Source organism: Pundamilia nyererei, unplaced genomic scaffold, assembly GCF_000239375.1.
Source record: "Pundamilia nyererei isolate P.nyererei 1_Seehausen unplaced genomic scaffold, PunNye1.0 scaffold00258, whole genome shotgun sequence".
NCBI classification, from domain to species: Eukaryota; Metazoa; Chordata; class Actinopteri; order Cichliformes; family Cichlidae; genus Pundamilia; species Pundamilia nyererei.
Window position 1 is genome coordinate 125,709 of NW_005187659.1, and position 17,490 is coordinate 143,198.

General features: G+C 38.3%; 2 protein-coding genes across 4 annotated transcripts in view; both read right to left on the reverse strand.

Annotated features, from left to right (window-relative positions):
• Positions 1-476: 476 nt before the first annotated feature.
• On the reverse strand, positions 477-7,309 carry prkcsh (PRKCSH beta subunit of glucosidase II). The gene is made up of 18 exons (XM_005749916.2): positions 7,159-7,309; positions 6,807-6,926; positions 6,566-6,682; positions 6,380-6,475; positions 6,216-6,273; positions 5,033-5,150; positions 4,441-4,570; positions 4,163-4,247; positions 3,831-3,909; positions 3,654-3,737; positions 3,404-3,568; positions 3,232-3,322; positions 2,847-2,916; positions 2,569-2,658; positions 2,387-2,461; positions 2,202-2,301; positions 1,932-2,091; positions 477-711 (listed from the first exon to the last, which is right to left on the reverse strand). Exons 2-17 carry the CDS (start codon positions 6,892-6,894, stop codon positions 1,945-1,947), a joined length of 1,593 nt encoding a protein of 530 aa, XP_005749973.1. The 5' UTR covers positions 6,895-6,926; positions 7,159-7,309; the 3' UTR covers positions 477-711; positions 1,932-1,944.
• A 1,562-nt stretch (positions 7,310-8,871) lies between these two features.
• Positions 8,872-17,490, reverse strand: part of pde4a (phosphodiesterase 4A, cAMP-specific) — a 48,315-nt gene continuing 39,696 nt past the window's right edge. For all 3 annotated transcript variants that reach the window (XM_005749917.1, XM_005749918.1, XM_005749919.1), the window contains exons 12-15: positions 15,536-15,690; positions 15,292-15,414; positions 12,961-13,143; positions 8,872-12,726 (exon numbers count right to left, since the gene is read on the reverse strand). In XM_005749917.1, the coding sequence (XP_005749974.1) occupies positions 12,223-12,726; positions 12,961-13,143; positions 15,292-15,414; positions 15,536-15,690 (965 nt within the window). In that variant the 3' untranslated portion in view covers positions 8,872-12,222. The remainder of the gene's footprint in view (positions 12,727-12,960; positions 13,144-15,291; positions 15,415-15,535; positions 15,691-17,490) is intronic.

Sequence of the window (17,490 nt, forward strand, 5' to 3'; positions counted from 1 at the left end):
ATACTTCCAAACATGACCAAATGAACAATGTCAAAATTTAACAAAGAAAAAAAAAAAAAACCTTTCAGTTTAGACTAGGATATTTATTACTGGGATTTCAGCTGAAGACGCTTGAAGACTTTTTCATGGAATTGTTTAATTATTTGTACTTTACATGCCAGAAAAAAAAATAAAATAAAAGCTACAAATACAAGCGGCTCGATTTTTACTGATTGTCAAAACACTATTAAAATGTCATTTTACAATCGCATGCACATTCAGTAAGGCTGGTTTGTTGGCTTGAGTGTTTCGATAATTGCAACAATAACGCACACTGAATTATTTTTTTAAATGACACATTTCCACCAGCTCTTCAGTTAAATATTTAATAATCAATAGGATTGGATATATGTAATATATCCATATGTTTTGTGATCATAAGAAAAGTTATTTAGATTCAAAGTTTATTTCTGACAAAAAAGCACTGGTACACAAAATTTAACAGCACGATAAGAAGTTTATTTCAAAATAATGGAATGACACTACAGTGGATAGAAACAGGCTCAAATAAACAGGTAGCACTGGAAGTTGGAAATTTAGATGATGCTACAGAAGTGAAAGAGAAACTAATCATTGGAATTTATCGTTAATTGTTAACCAACACCAAGGTGATGCTGCTCACAGCATGGCAACTTCATACTGCTGTAGTGACTGTGGTCCCTTGAGAACAACCTGCAAGATGGAGCACATACATGTTTATTTCAATGGCTTGTTTGCCTAAGTCATGTCTTTGTTGTTATTTAAAAAAGGAAGAACAATTTAGTCACTGATCCCTAATGGTTTCATTCCTGAGGACTAAGCATCTGCAGCACGGATGCCTCCTAATTATTGCTTACATTCGAGATGGATGCCATGTTAATGTTAGAGGATGACACATTCAAGTTTTATTTTGCTGTACCAGATCAATTAGAGATGCACCGATGTAACTGGAAATCACCAGCGTTGGCAGATACTCACCTAATTTATAGCCACTAGACAGTCAGTAACATTTATCTATAAATACAAACCAAAACTATTTAAAAAAATAAATAATTTTTTTTAAAATTTATTTTAAAAAAAACATGAGTATTGGTGCATCTCTAATAAGAATCCCTATTACCATACTATTTTAAAGCACTTTAACATCAGGTATGTAACTATCAACTGTGCATCACCCACAAAATCTAAGACAAATGGCTATAAGAAATCAATTTAATTTAAGATTAACCACGCTTCATAATTTGCAGCATTACATCACTTTGTATTTCAAGAAAAACTGTATTAGATATCTGTTTACCATTTACGACATCTGTGGGCGGCTTGCGGGCAAACTTATAATTTGATATCACTATATCGCTGTGGTATGAAATGTGTGACAGTAACTGCGATTCAACAACAAACCCTAAATTACTTTCTAAAAATAAGAACTCATTTTACAATCTGAGCTGGTAGCAATGTTTATACCTGTGACATCATTCAAACAGCTGGAAGCTCTAAAGTTCCAACTGTGTGCAGTAAAGGATGTATGCACTATTGTAAGAGTGCTGATGTGGAATACTGTAGTACAGTTTGCATTCATCTTACCCTTACAGGACATCATTAAGTTCTGGCCTTCATTAATTCTAACCCTCTTAATCACTACAATGAATTATTATGAACTTGCCTTTACCTGGATCTTGCTGCTGGCCTGCTCTTCTTCTAAAATGAAGCTTTACCTAATTCTTCCAAAAATTCTGAAATGCTAAACCTTCACATTGTACAACATTTTCATTTGGTTAAGCAAAGAAAATATGCCAGCTTTAAACAATGCTGGCCATAAGAAACATTTGATATATAAAAGGGATGGACAGGAAGACGTGAAAGGAGGATGATACTGGTTTGCTACAAATACTCAGAAGTTGGGAGTTACTTACTAATCAAAAAGATCTAGAGTTCTTGGTGCTCATGACTCGATATTTCCAGGCTTGGGGGCTCCTGACAGACTGCAGGGCTTGTAAACTCCATCAGGTACTCACAGCGACTAGGCTCTGAGGTAGACATCACAACAGTTTCCTTCCCACATGTTAACTTAACCTAAAAGGGAAAACAACAAATTATATTGTTTCTCTGTAAAATAACAGCAATTATTTAAAGTCAAATTAAGACAGAAAAGATTAAATGATGCCTGGCTGGGTGTCACTCACTGTGGTGGATCTGCTGGGGCCTTGCCAGCAACCTGTTCCATGTTCATACTTCATTACAGAATAGATGCTGTCCTCAGGACCGGCCCATTTCCCCCAGGATCTGCACAAAGAAAATGGTGGCAAACACGGACGAGCAAAGACTCAAGCAAAGCCATGCGAAATAGAAAGAACAGATATTGTCTTACCCTAGGTTAGTTTCTGATCCACCAAACTTGGATTTCTGGGTTACCCTGTTAAATGGACACAGTCTATAGATGTACCTGAAAGAAACAGACAAACTTAGACCTTCAGAAATATATAATATATATAATAAATATTATATAAAGCTTTAAAAAAATATATGTTTTGTTTTTTTTACAATACATACTCGCTTGTAGTCAACTCATAACACTGGCTATAGAGGTAGGCAAATTCAGAACTGGGTCCAAAGTCAAAAGAGATTTCCTTCTCAAGGTTCCTGAAACAAATACCCAATCCAAAATTAAACAGTATTTGTTTACAGGTTTCAATTACAATAACTCGCTGATTGTGTAAAAAAAAAAAAAAAAAATCAACAGCTGTTGAAATTTAAACTCTCATTATGTTAACAAAAGCTGATTGCATTACTGGCAAAGAGGCTTCTTCACATTCAGGCTGAGCACTTACCTGATCTGATCATCTACTTCCCGGAGAGCTCTCTCAGCCTCATCAAACTCATCCCTGGCTTTCTGAGCAGCTGGGAATCAGATGCACAGACTTGAAATATACACGTACAACAAACTCACAAAAAACACACACAAACATACAAAAGGTCTGAGCAAATCATGACTTCCTCTTGATGCTTTCATATGTAATGAACTTCGTGTCATATAAAAGATACACAGCTGGGGAATTTAATTCCTTTTCTGTACAATTTATTGCAAAACATAATGAATAATTCATTTCAAATTAGAACATTAAAATGCAAACTGACATGCTTCTACATCTGTGATGAGTCAAATACTTATTGCTCAGGACAGGATGAGTCACTCAGTTTTAAACGCATTCTTACCATCAATGAGGTTCTGCGTTTCTTGGTCATAGGGAGGCATAGCTCCTTCATCATCATCCTTCTTTTCTTCAGTCCTCGCTGTAGGAGGGATCTGCAAATCAAACATAAGTTAACTCCAAAAATAACTCTGACTCATCCAGCAGAAGTTTGATGAAAAATTCAGTGAGCTGACCTTATAGTCATGCTCATCGCGGTCATCATCTTCATCCTCTTCATCATCATCATCTTCATCCTCTGGTATATCATCGTCAGGGTACTGATCAGATTCGTTGTCAGAGACGGGCTCGTTTATTTCCTCCCGTGAAGTTTCCTCTGGTGCTGGGGTGTCTGCGTTGGACTGATGCCAACAATATTTACATAAATTTCTCATGAAATTTACTGTTTATTAAAAAAATAAAAAAATAAAAAGTATAGCATCTTACCTCTGACATGTATTTTTCTTTGACATTACTCCAGATAGATTCAAATGCTACTGTGTCTACTTTATCCACTCCTCCCAATAGTCCCTATACAAAAAAAAGGAAAGGTTCAGATTTTGATGTGTCACAGTTTCTAAAACCCAGTAAACTTTACCAGAAGACAAACAGAATCCGTTTTACCTGCGCCTCTGCTTCTGTGAAGGAACCGTCTGCATCTGGGTCGAGCTCAGAATGAGACAAAAGCTCAGGCACTGACACACTGTGGCGTAAAAAAAAAAAAAATAAATTACTTGGATAAAGACAAATGCTACAACAAATGCTAAATTACTTCAGAATAATGATCAGCCAAAGTGTATATATTAAATGGCATGTCAACCCTTTGTTTCAAAGAGTTACAATCAGTTCACTGTGTTGCTATTGTTACCAAAGTGGTCTCTATGGCATGTCACCAACTAGATATATTTTTCAGTTTGTTACGTGTCCCAACAATTCTGGAGGGTGCCAGTACTCACAAACCATCTGCATCATCATCAAGTTCAAGAAACACCTCAGCCATTCTAGCACTATCTTTTTCTTTTTGAATGAGAGCTTTTTGATCTGGGGAAAAAGAAAAAAAATTATATATGAAAATTTAATTAACAACCTTGCTATGCGTTGCAAATGAGCCATACTTGCAAAACAATCAGGCTCAAACAATATTTAATATTTAGCTTAAATGACACTAGAGAACCTGTAATGTCATGCTCATTACAAACAGTAGATAGCGATATACTTTTAAATCTTAGTTTACCTTCCCAGGCCTTCAGATGGCGCTCTTTAGCTTCTCTCTCAGGCTGCTCTGCAGACTCCTTTACTGTTCTTAGAGCCTCCACCTTTGCTTCCATATCCTTCTTACTCCCCTGAACATCTCCAAGTTTGGCCTATTGAGAGAAAATTATAAAATATAACAATTTAACCTATACACAATAGCTGTGGAAAATATAAATAAATCACTATAGAAAGCAAACGATACCCTAACATTGAAATCCAGAAAAATATAAGTACTGAATGCAGCCCCAAAACAGGTCACATAGAACGCTAGTCTATTGCATGTGTGGCACTAGTAACTTAGTTAAAACTTAAAAAACAAACAAAACAAAACAAAAAAACAACAACAACAACATTTTGATACTTTAAATTATTTTGGTTTTGGTTTTTTTGTGCAATTTGTCTAATATTTGGTTTCTGAATGTAAATGTGAGTTTCTAAGAGGTAACTGATGTAAACATTTGCAAGTGTATTTTGTTAGGCACCGGCATCTCTACATCAAAATGATTATGACTAAGGATTCATGTTTCAGAGGCATACTGCAAAAGGACCACAGGTTGTTTTGTCATTCACACCTTCTTATCCTCTAGACCCATTTTGGCTTCGTGGATGAGTTGTTGTTTTAGCAGAAAGCCTTCTTTTGCAATTTCAGCCATCTTCTGCAAGCTCTCTCTCTCTTTTCGCCCAAGCTCTCTGCAAGTTAAACATCATATAAAACATTCTGAATAATAAATATCTACCAAAAACACTGAATATGTATATGCAAGTATAACCAGTGTTGGGGAGTAACGGAATACATGTATCGCCGTTACGTATTTAAAATACAAAATATGAGTAACTGTATTCCGTTACAGTTACCGTTTAAAAAGGTGGTATTCAGAATACAGTTACTTTGTTGAAATAAATGGATTACATTTCCTGTTTCATATTGTCACGGGTCAGGACTGTTTGGGTTTGTTTTGACAGCTATGTTTTGTTGTTCCAGGCGCAGCGTTACGGTTGCCATGGTTACAGGGTGATGCTCTCTCTCTGCGACTGTGTTTCCTGGGTGTTGTTGTTGTTGTGCTAAGCTAATAGGCAGAATGCTACAGGAATAGCCCTAAAGAATGTAGCATCATGGGCAGTGTAGTCCGTGCTGCAGGGAGAATGGACTGCCATACCCGTTATGTGTCTGTGAGCGCGAGGAGGGAGAAAAAGGAGAGTGGAAAAGTACGAGCTGTCATTGAGCAGAAACCGGAGCTGGAAGCATGTAAATATAATAACCACTGCAGCCAAGAAGAGTGCCTGACGAGCCCAGTTGTAAGTAAGCTATTAAGACTCGACTGTACACTGTGTTCATGTTTTCCTCCGAAACAATAAGTTCCGTTGGAGCAGCCTTTCAACGCCTCTCTCTGCCTCAAACTTGACCCAGACAACAAAGTAAAGCTATTTTTCAGCTACGAGCCCAACACGGAACCTGACGTATTAGCCAGAGGTCTCTTTACTACGGTTCGGAGCCGCGGACCTTCAGTAATAGTAATAAATCACACAGCAATAGTACATTCATGTAAAAAGTTGTAAAAAGCATGATAATATATTAAGTAATCCAAAGTATTCAGAATACGTTAGTCTCATTGAGTAACGTAACGGAATACGTTACAAAATACATTTTGGGGCATGTATTCTGTAATCTGTAGTGGAATACATTTTAAAAGTAACCTTCCCAACACTGAGTATAAGTGAAAGCAAAAATAGTTAAGAAAGTTGTATAAATCCCACCTGCATGTGTTCTGACACGTAGCACCACTGTTGTACTCATCAGTTGTGTCACAGCAGTCTACAAAAAAAAGAATTCAAGGTGTAAACAAAATCATAGCCACACAAAAGAACAGAAATAAAAATGGTCAGCATGATTTAAATAAATAAATAAATAACTAAATTACCGCAGATCCCATCATTGATGCGAGAAGAGGGGATGAAGGTTGGACGGAAACCTGCATTGGTGCAATGAAAGCTGCCGTTGGGACAAGCAGCAGTGCCTGAAAATAAACAGCACAGGTGCATTTAGCAGCAACTACCTAATTCAAACGTTCTATGAAAAGAGTAATCAGACTCCAGGATATACACACCTGGCTCATCAGATCCATCCTGGCAGTCACAGTAGTCATCATTTACTCTGTCAAACGGAATGGTCCGGGAGCCATCTAGGCACGTAAAGGGTTTGCCCTCTTCATAAAACTGCCGTTCTGTCGAGGTTTCAAGTTTATTTTATTAGTGCCATGAAAGCTCCGCATTACAAGTAGCTGACTACTAGAGGTTCGGTGAACTAATTGATGCGTTTTAGTCTTGTTTAAAGATATAAATGCTTACTTGACAAAGGGACACCGCGAGGACGTTGGACCTCCACCGCGGAGACTCCTACACTCAGCAACAGCAGGAGCAGGAACTGACAGGACATAATGACAGTCCACCGTGCAACGGCACCACGACCTATCGGTCATAAAAAATATACAGGTTAAACGCAGCTTCAATAGGAAGCACACCAGGAGCCATAACTTTATAAACTACAACGTGCCTGAGCTAACTGTATCAATTTTATATCCCGAGCTAACAAATCAATGCTAACTAGCATCTTTAGCTACCGCATTAACATATTACAAAATTAAAATGCTAATATAAAAACACCCTTCGAGTGTATTTCAATATCATAACGTCATATTACCTTTGCAATTCAACTAATGCGCTGAAGCCCAAACAGGACTTTATATTTTTATCTTGTTTTCAAAAGAGCTAATAGCTAAACTCTGCCACCGCCTAGCTCTGTATCGACAAAGCTCTTGCGCATGAACATGTACCCTCCCCTTCCTCTGTCATGTTTCACTCTGATTGGACGACGCTCTTGTGTGGCTCCTGTGATTGGCGGAGAATGGGAAGACCCTTTGCGCTTGTCTGAAGTGTAGAGGACTCTGGGGACGCAGCCATCTCGTGTAAGAGAGGTAGTCATCACTGTTTGCACTTTTACCAATATTTAACTATGGGGTAAATAACATTTAAGCATATATGCATTGATTTTAAACTTTCATAACACATTTATAAATCTATATCAAAAATGTCCCTACGCAATAGCCTCTCTTTAAAACCACAGTACCAGATTTAATACAAATAGGAAATCTTATTTAAATCTAGGTGTATGCATGTACCAACCTACCTGTACTAGACCAAACAGTATAGTATAGTATAGTATTTTATTTATTGTCATTGTCAAGAACAATGAAATTGCGTTTGGTCCAAATAGAGGTGCATTCCAAGGTTACAATACTTACCTAAGAGTACGTGAGGGGGAAAGGAACTACTGTAAATCTTTTAAAAACCAAAATGTAAACAAGCTAAGCCACTCTGAAGTTTAACTGAAAATAAACCAAGCTGCAGGCTAAATTAAGTTAAGCACGCCTACTGGATGACTATGGAAAATGTGAAGAAGTCCAGGGATTTTTAACTTTTAGCTGACCCCACCTCGATTGCCATTAATTGTAAACCAAATGAGTTAAGTAAAAGTTAAACAGTTGAAATTGCAGAAAGGTTCCTGTTCCACTATTAATATAGAAATGTCTATTTTTTTTCAGTTAATCCACAGCAAACAACATTTTCTGTGGATTAACAAAAACTGCCAAGTCAAAATGGACACGATCAAAGCAAGTCACAAACACTACTAAAATACTTGTCTCAAAAAGGATGCCACAGTCTGAAGAACAGGGGTGGAGTGGTTCAACAATGTTGGTACTGGCCTTGCTCCTTAAGGCTTTAATGGACCAAGATTATTAAACTGAAATATAAACAAGCCCGACAAGAAAACTTTAGAATTGGGGTGACAGTGAGTTAAAATCATTTTAAACAGATTGGAGGTGATTAATAGATAACAGTCATGAAAATAGTCAAATGCAAGTGAGAGGAGATAAAGACATGGACAAGCAGGTCCAATTCACAAGAAAAATAATGAATGGTTCTCCTTATTTATTGTAATAGATGCAATAAATAAGAAATCTGGAGTTCCTAATTCTTTTTCTTTAGCTATATTTCTTAAATGAAAAAAAAAGCAAAACAAGAGTGAATCAGACTTGATATGAGCATCAAAAGTCAAAAATGTGATTAAAAAAAATGATGAAAAAATGATAGCTTTTACAATGGGTGAGAAACACCCCAAGCTCTGAGTTGGGTGGTAATGCTCACAAAAGCACAAGTTAGACACTTTTTTGTCCGTGTTAAGCTGCATAGAGTTATTAGAAACCATTAATGCGAAGAAGAAAAACGTAGCAAACAGGAGAGTGGAGTTTGCATTTAATAGAAAAATCTTTCTTTATTTGTATTTTAACACACTTTACAGTACTGAACAGTGAAATAAAAGAAAAATATACTGATATACTATAATATTGTTTTATATATAGATGTTTGCTTATTAAATGCATTTATTCACAAAATGACACCTCAGCTCTGTCAAGAGGAAAAACTCTCATAAAAATAATATAATAAAAAATAACTTGGACACATTTTACACATTACAGCAACATCATTTACAAATATTACAATCATTTCATGTTTTTTTTTCCCCTTGAATAACCTTTCTTACTCATGAACAAACACATGAATTAAAGCCCAGAGAAGTATTCTCAGAGGGAGTCAGTCTGTGACAACAATAACCTGACAGCAAACCCGATGGGAACCAGCTAAGTAAGCCACCACGGGATGGACATTTAGGCTATCAGGCTAGATAGTGATTAAAGTTACTAAGAAACCGAGGTGGTGACGGTGCTAGAAAGGGCCAAGTCACATAAGGACACATTTATCTCCTTTAACTGTATCCTATGTGACTACCTCAACTTCCATTTGATCGCATTGGTCAAATGGGTTCAGTCTCATCTGGACATCTAATCGAGAATGATTGGGTTGTTTGGTTATGCCTGCAGAGAGAGGTGAACGCTAACTGCTTCACAATGAGGGTTTGTGGTTTGGCCCAGTGGAATATAATCAATAAGTGACTGCGAATGACCAAACCAGCAGCACACACTACCTGAAACACACCGTCTGCCTCGAAACCTGATGAAATAAAGTGCTGGTACGAATATATTTGATTTGAACAATAAATGTGAACAACTAAAAAGTGAAAAACTAAAATAAAATAGGACAGCACGAGTGAGGAGAACATATGTTTAAAAAGTGGAAATATGAGGATGTGGCCTGCAGTGGTTCACTTAACAACTTTAAGTGGTTATTTGTTAATCATGATGATGCGGATAAATTTATAATTTACAATCCAATATTACATTATGTACAAGAGTGGTAATGCTTATAGCTATAGTCATCAACACGTGATTCATTTTCCAGACCATCCACCAGAATGATATAAAAATAAACTGTACACAAACTGTTCAAAGAAAACACTTCCCCTGGTTTTCTTCTCATCATTTAAAAAGAATGGCAGCAATCAATCACTTTAATAATTTCCTTAATAAGAAACAATTGCTACAGTATTGTGTTTGTATGGCAATTAAATATTGATGTTTTTATAGCTTATAACAGAACGAGAAGCCACAAAACAAAGCAACGTGTTGAAAAAAAAGGCCAGTGCATATGGGAATCTTTTATTTGAGTAACTTCCCATTCCACTGGATGAAACAGCCTGTGTGTGGGGGGCCTCGCAGCTGTGCCCATGGGGCTTTTCTTACACCAGTCTGTGGTGGTGTCTTCAGATAAGCTGAGTTACTGACCTGCAGGAACTTGGTCTTACCTTCAAAAGAACCCCACTCGTGTTCTTTTGTTTGTTTATGTATTTAATTCATTTATACCCTGTGAGAAACGAACACCTGGACAAACTGCGGCCGGTTTGAGCTGTTGTCGATCGAATCCTGAACATCCGCTCGACGAGATACGGCAATGCCAGTGAGTGAGCGACGATGAGTGTGACAACATCTTCCTCTTAAACCTACCAAAAACACACACACCTCAACTCCCCCTTTCAATTCTTATTTCCCCCTCAATGCCTTCAGATAGCTATAATAAGATAGTCGTTGTGATTAGAAAACAACACATTCTTTACGTTGGTCCAAGCACAGCAACAACGTAACAGCTAGTCAGCAGCAGTGTCTACCTTTTCCCTCCAAATGCAATGCTGGATACATTGTGTATAGACCCACTGATACTCACAGAAATAAGCATACAGACGTGATATAAATATACTAGGATATCTATTGTATATCTTATAAATCTACATACTAGCAGGCATATATCCTGCATCTGACATTAAGGCAAAAAAGCATCAAACATAACAAGGATGATTAGGGACCGCTAGACCTCCTATTTGGCCACGTCACGCTTCTTTCCCCTGACATTCTGCCTCCCTGATTTTCTTATTCATCTGTCTTCCCTTGAATCACTTCACCCACTGAAGTTTCTCATCCTTTACTTTGGTGAGATTGGTTGTGTATGAGGAGACATGACCACGCAGTGCAAGTGGGCGTGAGATGGCGTTTAAAAAAATTTGTTCTGCTGATGAAATAATCCCGTGTCCCTTCAACGTATTCGGCAACTGTCAAATATAAAATAGGCAAAACGTATGCTTCAAAGCATCACATGGCTTATTCTCAGAAAGTTAAAAAAAAATATTCTAAAAATTAAAAAAGAAAAGAACATAAGCTGGAAAGAGTCCACTGGTGGTTGTGGTGGTGGTAGTGATTGCTCTGCATTTAGAGTTCTGAGTTATTATATTACCAGAAGAGCAACAAAGGAAGACTTACAGCTGAAAACATATCACCACAGAAACTGTACGTGTGAGATACACACCACGATACCATGAACAGTAAAGAGAGAGAGATCTTCAACAAGAGACAATCAAAAATGATGACAAATTCAGACACTCCTGTCCCACAATGCATTGCTTCACGACAGCTCCGTTCAAGAAGCTGGTGTTTCAGAAAGGCACAGAGCCATCTTGCACCAGTAGCACTCTCCGCGTAAAGGGAAAAAGGGGGATATGGGACCCGATGGCCCCTTCGTCGCAGCATCTTCCTTTCCTTCCGTAGTTTTTCCTTCACCTCCTCCAACTCCGACGGGATTATCTTATTTTTCTTTCCGACAGAAATGGAAAAAAAAAGAAGTTACTCGGACGTGTAGCTTTTCTGAGGAGAATAGTTTCTATTGAGATTCTAACGAACATGAATTACTAATACTGACTGAACACTAGTTAATACTCCATTAAGGGATGGCTTTTTCCAAAGAGATTCAATACTTATCAGTGTCCCTCTAATAAATGCACACATACAAACATACAGTCCAGCGTGTGTTTCTGCCTCCCGAAAAAAGAAAGGACAGGGAATATGCGGAGCACACTTTTACTGCATGACTGCTGCATGCTCGTACACGCATTGCATTGGTGGATTTCCTGCTCCTGTTTTTTTTTCTTTCTATAAGTTGTGTGTTACTTCATGTGTGTTTATGTGTGTGCATTTCTAGTCCCAGAGTGCTACGCTGTCTTCAGTCGCCCAACATTAATGCTCTCCTAGATTCCTCTTAGTCTAAAGTTCACTGTGGAATCAGTCGAAAGACTTGTTGCCACTCCAAATCTACAGTTGCTGTGTAATTAACTTCTCTTTAAGCAATTTGTATTTATTCCCTTTTTGAAAAATATATTTAAAGGTGTGTATTGTCATTGCAGTCTTATTTGTTCTTGGTTTGGCCATTGAAAGGATGAACAAGATAATGTGTGCAAGTGAGGAGGGAGATACAGGAGCAAAACTCATGTATCGTCAGCTTGTGAAGAAGAATCCTCCTCTTCTTCTACAGGACTTGTGTCAGAAAGTCTGTCCTTGTCAGGCCCCCCACCCAACTGAGATTTCAGCTCCTCCTCCAAGTTCTCTTCTTCCATTGCCACCTCATCTTCTTCTTCTATTATATCCTCATTTTCCTCCTCTGCCATTATGTCTTCTTCTTCATCCTTTTTGCACTCATCCTCCCCGTGACTGCAGTCCTGTGCCACATGGTTTGGCGTGGGCTTGCCATCCTCGTCTTCCTGTTCCCGCTGTAAACTCTCTTCCAGAGTGAGCTGAAACTGAAACTTGTCTATGCACACGTTTAGATCCTTGTCGTCGTCCACAGGAGGTGGTGAGGGGCTTTGGGGAATAGTGCTCTGGTACCAGTCTCTGTTGTCCTCCAGAGTGTCCAAGATTTCCTGGGCATCAGGGTGTACAAGATCCCCCCATGTCTCCCACAGCGGGTGGACAATGTAGTCAATAAAGCCCACCTACGTAAAGGAAAAAAAAGAAAAAGGCAATGACTGACATGACATAAGCTAGCACAGTGGTGTTTCTTCACTGCCTGCAAATCAGCATTAAAAATGTAGGAGGATGACTGCTGCGATCAGAGCTGACAAATCACTCTCTGCACTGTAGTTATCACTCTACCTACAGCATTAACAGTTATCCAGTTGCGTGCTGTTATATTCATACATGTGTGTATTTCACTGCTGCTCATTTACCTGACTTTTTTCCACAGATGCAGTGTGTTTATCGCACATGGGACTGATCTCCATCCCCCGCTCTCTCTCCTTGTCTCCCTGCCTGAAGAATTCCTGCATGATTCTCTCTGTCCATTGTCGATACACAGCCAGAGGCTTTGTGGGATTGCTCAGGTCAGCACAGTGCACCATGTTCCTCAATACCTGCACATATACAAAATCATTTACCTCACATTATATTGTGAACGTACAAAGCTAGAAATACTAGTGTTGGATGAAACTTGTTACTGTAATCACATGACATTTTTTAAGTAATGCAGTACTACTAAATTCAATAATTAAATGACAGTTAAAATTATGTTGTTACTTGTGTTAGAAATAAAAAACAAACAAACAAACAAACAAGCTTTTTTCTTTCTGTGCACCACAATCAGCTACTTTCAGTTTATGTGCAGGGAGGAACAAACTGGTGTCATGGTCTACGGCTTTTGAAGTGTAGCGATACGGACATTACCTTTATTGTTATTGCATAAATGGACAAGAATGCGATAGTGAAATGAAGACTGCGTCCATGACAGAAACAGTTGCATTATACTGTTAACGCAGCTTCTGCCCTTTGCAAGCATCTGCGCAGACATCATGCAAACACAAAGCTAGGCAAGAACCCAGAATGACATAATAGCTGAGTGTATGCTGACCCCAGCCCTGCAGCCAGAGCCTTAACTTCAACAGGTAACAAAAGCAATAAGCTTGCTGGCCTCTATTTAAACCTATGCAGTTGAATTACGGTGACGATTCCTTTAAAGTCTTTTTGGGCTCTTTATATGCGTGTCCTATTAGGGTGGGGATTTCTATTGGTGTGTGGGACTGTAGCTTCAGGTTTATAAGTAATAGAAAAGTAAAGAGTAATGTGCAATACATCACCTTTTTTGAGTAATGGCCGTAGCATTGATTAACACTATCCTGAAATCTGATAAACATGAAGAGTGTTTGCCCATCGTCTACTTTTTCCCTTTAAGTTGTCTTAACATTTTAAAGCATTTTAAATTGACAAAGCGACTGAAAAATGTGGTGCAAACCCAATGTTTTTATGACCTTTTTCACATTCATTCTCTTTTCCTTTCCTTTCCTCCACAAGTTGGTACAATTCTCCAAAGTCTCAGTAACTGCTCTTTCCTCCTTATTGATCTTGACAGCTACTAAGCAAAAATGTTCTTCATGTTTAAATCCTCAGAAAACATCCTCCATTGCTTGCAGCTGAATTTAATTAACCTCTGTATCTAACCTCCCAATGAAAGGGTTGTAAAGATGTTATCGCTTAATCCAGATGTCACCTGAGCTCTTCCTTTAACTCCCGCTGTTAATGTCACCTGTTCTTCTGTGACATCTGACTGGAGCAGTGCAAATCACTTAGTTTCTCCAGTGGTGAGAAATTCCAGATTAGCTGTCCTTTCCAAAACTCTTGACACATATAATAATACAATAAGTTGTTAGAATCTAGTCCTTCGTGGATTCAAATACTTTTCGAATCAACACCGTTGTTTCGTCTTTGTTCAAAGACAGCTGATCAGCTGCTTTAGAAACTGTCAGCAACCACCATCACCTTGGCTGAGATAACTGGGGATGTTTCATTTCTGTCCCATTCACCACACTGTCAGTCTGGATTTTAGATCTTGCAGGAGTTTGGTGTGTGAAGTATATTGTTCAACCAAGCAGCAGCTTACAGCTCTGAAAGATGAAGTAATCTTTCAAATGCCAAAAACTGCCACTTGAAAGGCTGGCTTCAAAACTGACAGGTTAAGGCCAATGCAAGCGGCTTTGCTTCTGCCATTTGAAAGTCACCAAACTAAAAGCCTCAACTGCGTCAACACTTTTAGGTGCTTCTTGAAATGGCTTGTTGGTTATTGTACTTAAGAGTCCATTCAGTGCTGTTTGTACCGATTAGTTGACATCTGCGTCTGTGCAATGCACTTTGGTAACCAAGCATGCTAGCATTACATGATGCCCTAGCACTCCACCATTACATTCAGATACTTCCCTTCTGTGCCAAAATAACAAGACTGCAACAGCCGTGGAGTCCAGCCTTGAAAACCAAAACCCAGAAACTAATGGCTGTCTTTGTGGTGGCTACACCTGTCTTATACATGCACTCTAAGGGTTTAGTTTATTTAAAACAAAATGCCAGCTTCATATTTATTGTGTTTCCAACTTGTCTCCACCTTTAAAAAACATTGTGGTGAGCCACGTTCACGGTCTCATTATCTTTTATAACACTCCTATCTTTTATAAATATTCCTCTCATTGTTTGTTGACTGGAAGTACTTTTAAATTAACTGAATAACTGTAGCTTACCTGTATTCGATCAGTGTAGTGGTCAAGCATCAGCACTCCAGAACTTGTCACTTTCTTAGTTTCCACCATAGTTTTGAGGTCTGCCAGCAAACTCATGTGTTTAGACATGTCTGTTGCCAAAACCTGAGAACAAAGTAGGTATGAGTAGATTAGAGGAAAAAGAGACAAATAAAAAGTAGAAAGGGTCACATGACGACAAGTGAGAAAGGTAGCTATAATTCATAATGAATATGTTGACACTCACCATGTCAATAACAAGCTTCCTAAGGCTCTGTCTTTGCCTCTTGGTAAGGTTCTGGAAGATGTCACAGTTGTCCTCATGAAGCAGCTTAAAACCCACAGCCAAGTGATGGTTCTCCAGCACAGACTCATCATTATACATCAGGGCTAACTCTGAGTCTGAGGAAGGCATCAAGCAACAATCGATATCAGTAAAAGAACAACAAAAACTCCTTTGAGAATTACTATTTTTTAAGGGTAAACTGTTGCATTTACAAAACAAAATGAGAAGTCACACTCTATATATGTATGTATGTATATAAGTGCGTGTTGTATACTACACTATATACATCATAAATACAATTTATATACACAAAACAGTAAAGCATATATAAAAATCCCTGCTTAGTTTTTGCTATCTGAATTATCCCCATTCTTAAATCAGAGACTTTTACAAACACATTGTTATAGACATTATTGTACTGGTTTCTTTATAGCTACCCTCTCTTTGCTAGTAATTTGCTAGTGATGATTGCACATCACACATCAGGCATATTCAACCAATTCACCTTTTTTTTTTTTAATCACCATTGTTTATGTTGTTTCGTTTTTATTAAATTACCTGAGCGTGTTTGATGTTTCTCTAGTGCAAAGTAGTGACAGTAACACTGTGGGGGTTCCATGTGTCCTAAGCTACCCAGTTGGTACTCATGCCTAAACCCAATGTAATTCTGGAGTATTCCCATCTATACACCTGTTTCCAGAACTTATTAAGGGATGCTGGAGCTTATGACAGCTGATTATGAGAGAAAAGTGAGGTCTGGCCTCTCTATTGTGGAGCTAATAAAAACAGACAGGCAACTTCAAATTCACCTCTTCCTGTTCCAAAGAGGAATTTCCCAACCTATCCACTTCTTTCTGACAGGGGACAGTCCTAACCAGTCCACCACCATGCTGCAGAACCCCAGGTTTTAGAGTATGTGAGTGAGTGAGAACATGTTGTACCCAGACTATCTCCTGCTGTGTGATACACTACCAGTCAAAAGTTTGGACACACCTTCTATTTTTTACTGCTTTCTACACTGTAGATACAAACCGAAGACATCAAATATATTACGCAAGATATACGGAATTTTGTAGCAAAGAAAAAAATGATAAATAACTTTTATATTATCTTATAGTTTAGATTCCTCAAAGTAGCCACCCTTTGCTTTGTTGACAGCACTGCAAACCCTCATTCATTTAATTCATTTGTGGAATTTCTTGCCATCTTTATGCGGTTGGGACCATCAGTTGTGTTGGGCAGAAGTCTGGTTGGTACTCACTTGACAGCCCTATTTGACAACTTAGAATTCATATTATGTCAACAACCAATCAACTAAGGAAAGAGAAACGACAGTCCATTACTTTAAGAACTGAAGGTCAGTCACTCTGGAAAATTGCTAAAACTTTGAATGTGTCCCCAAAAACCATCAAGCACTACAAAGAAACTGGCACACATGAGGACCAGATTAGAGTCCAGATAAATGCCACACAGAGTTCTAGTAGCAGACACATCTCTACATCAACTGTTCAGAGAAGACTAGGCGAATTCAGGCCTTTATGGTCAAAAAGCTGCTAAGAAAACACTACTAAGGAAAAGCAACAAGCAGAAGATATTTGTTTGGGCCAAGAAACACAAGGAATGGACATTAGAACAGTGGAAATCTGTGCTTTGGTCTGATGGGTCCAAATTTGAGATCTTTGGTTCCACCCGCTGTGTCTTTGTGTGACGCAGAAAAGGTGAACGGATGGTCTCTACATGCATGGTTCCCATCGTGAAGCACTGAGGAGGAGGTGTGCTTTTCTGGTTACACTGTTGGGAGTTTTTTTTGTTTCCTTCAGTGAGAATCTACAATGTAAATAGTCACGTGTCCAAAGTTTTGACTGGTAATGTATGTGTGTACAAGTTTAATCTCATTTTTATGGAAGCCCGTTTCC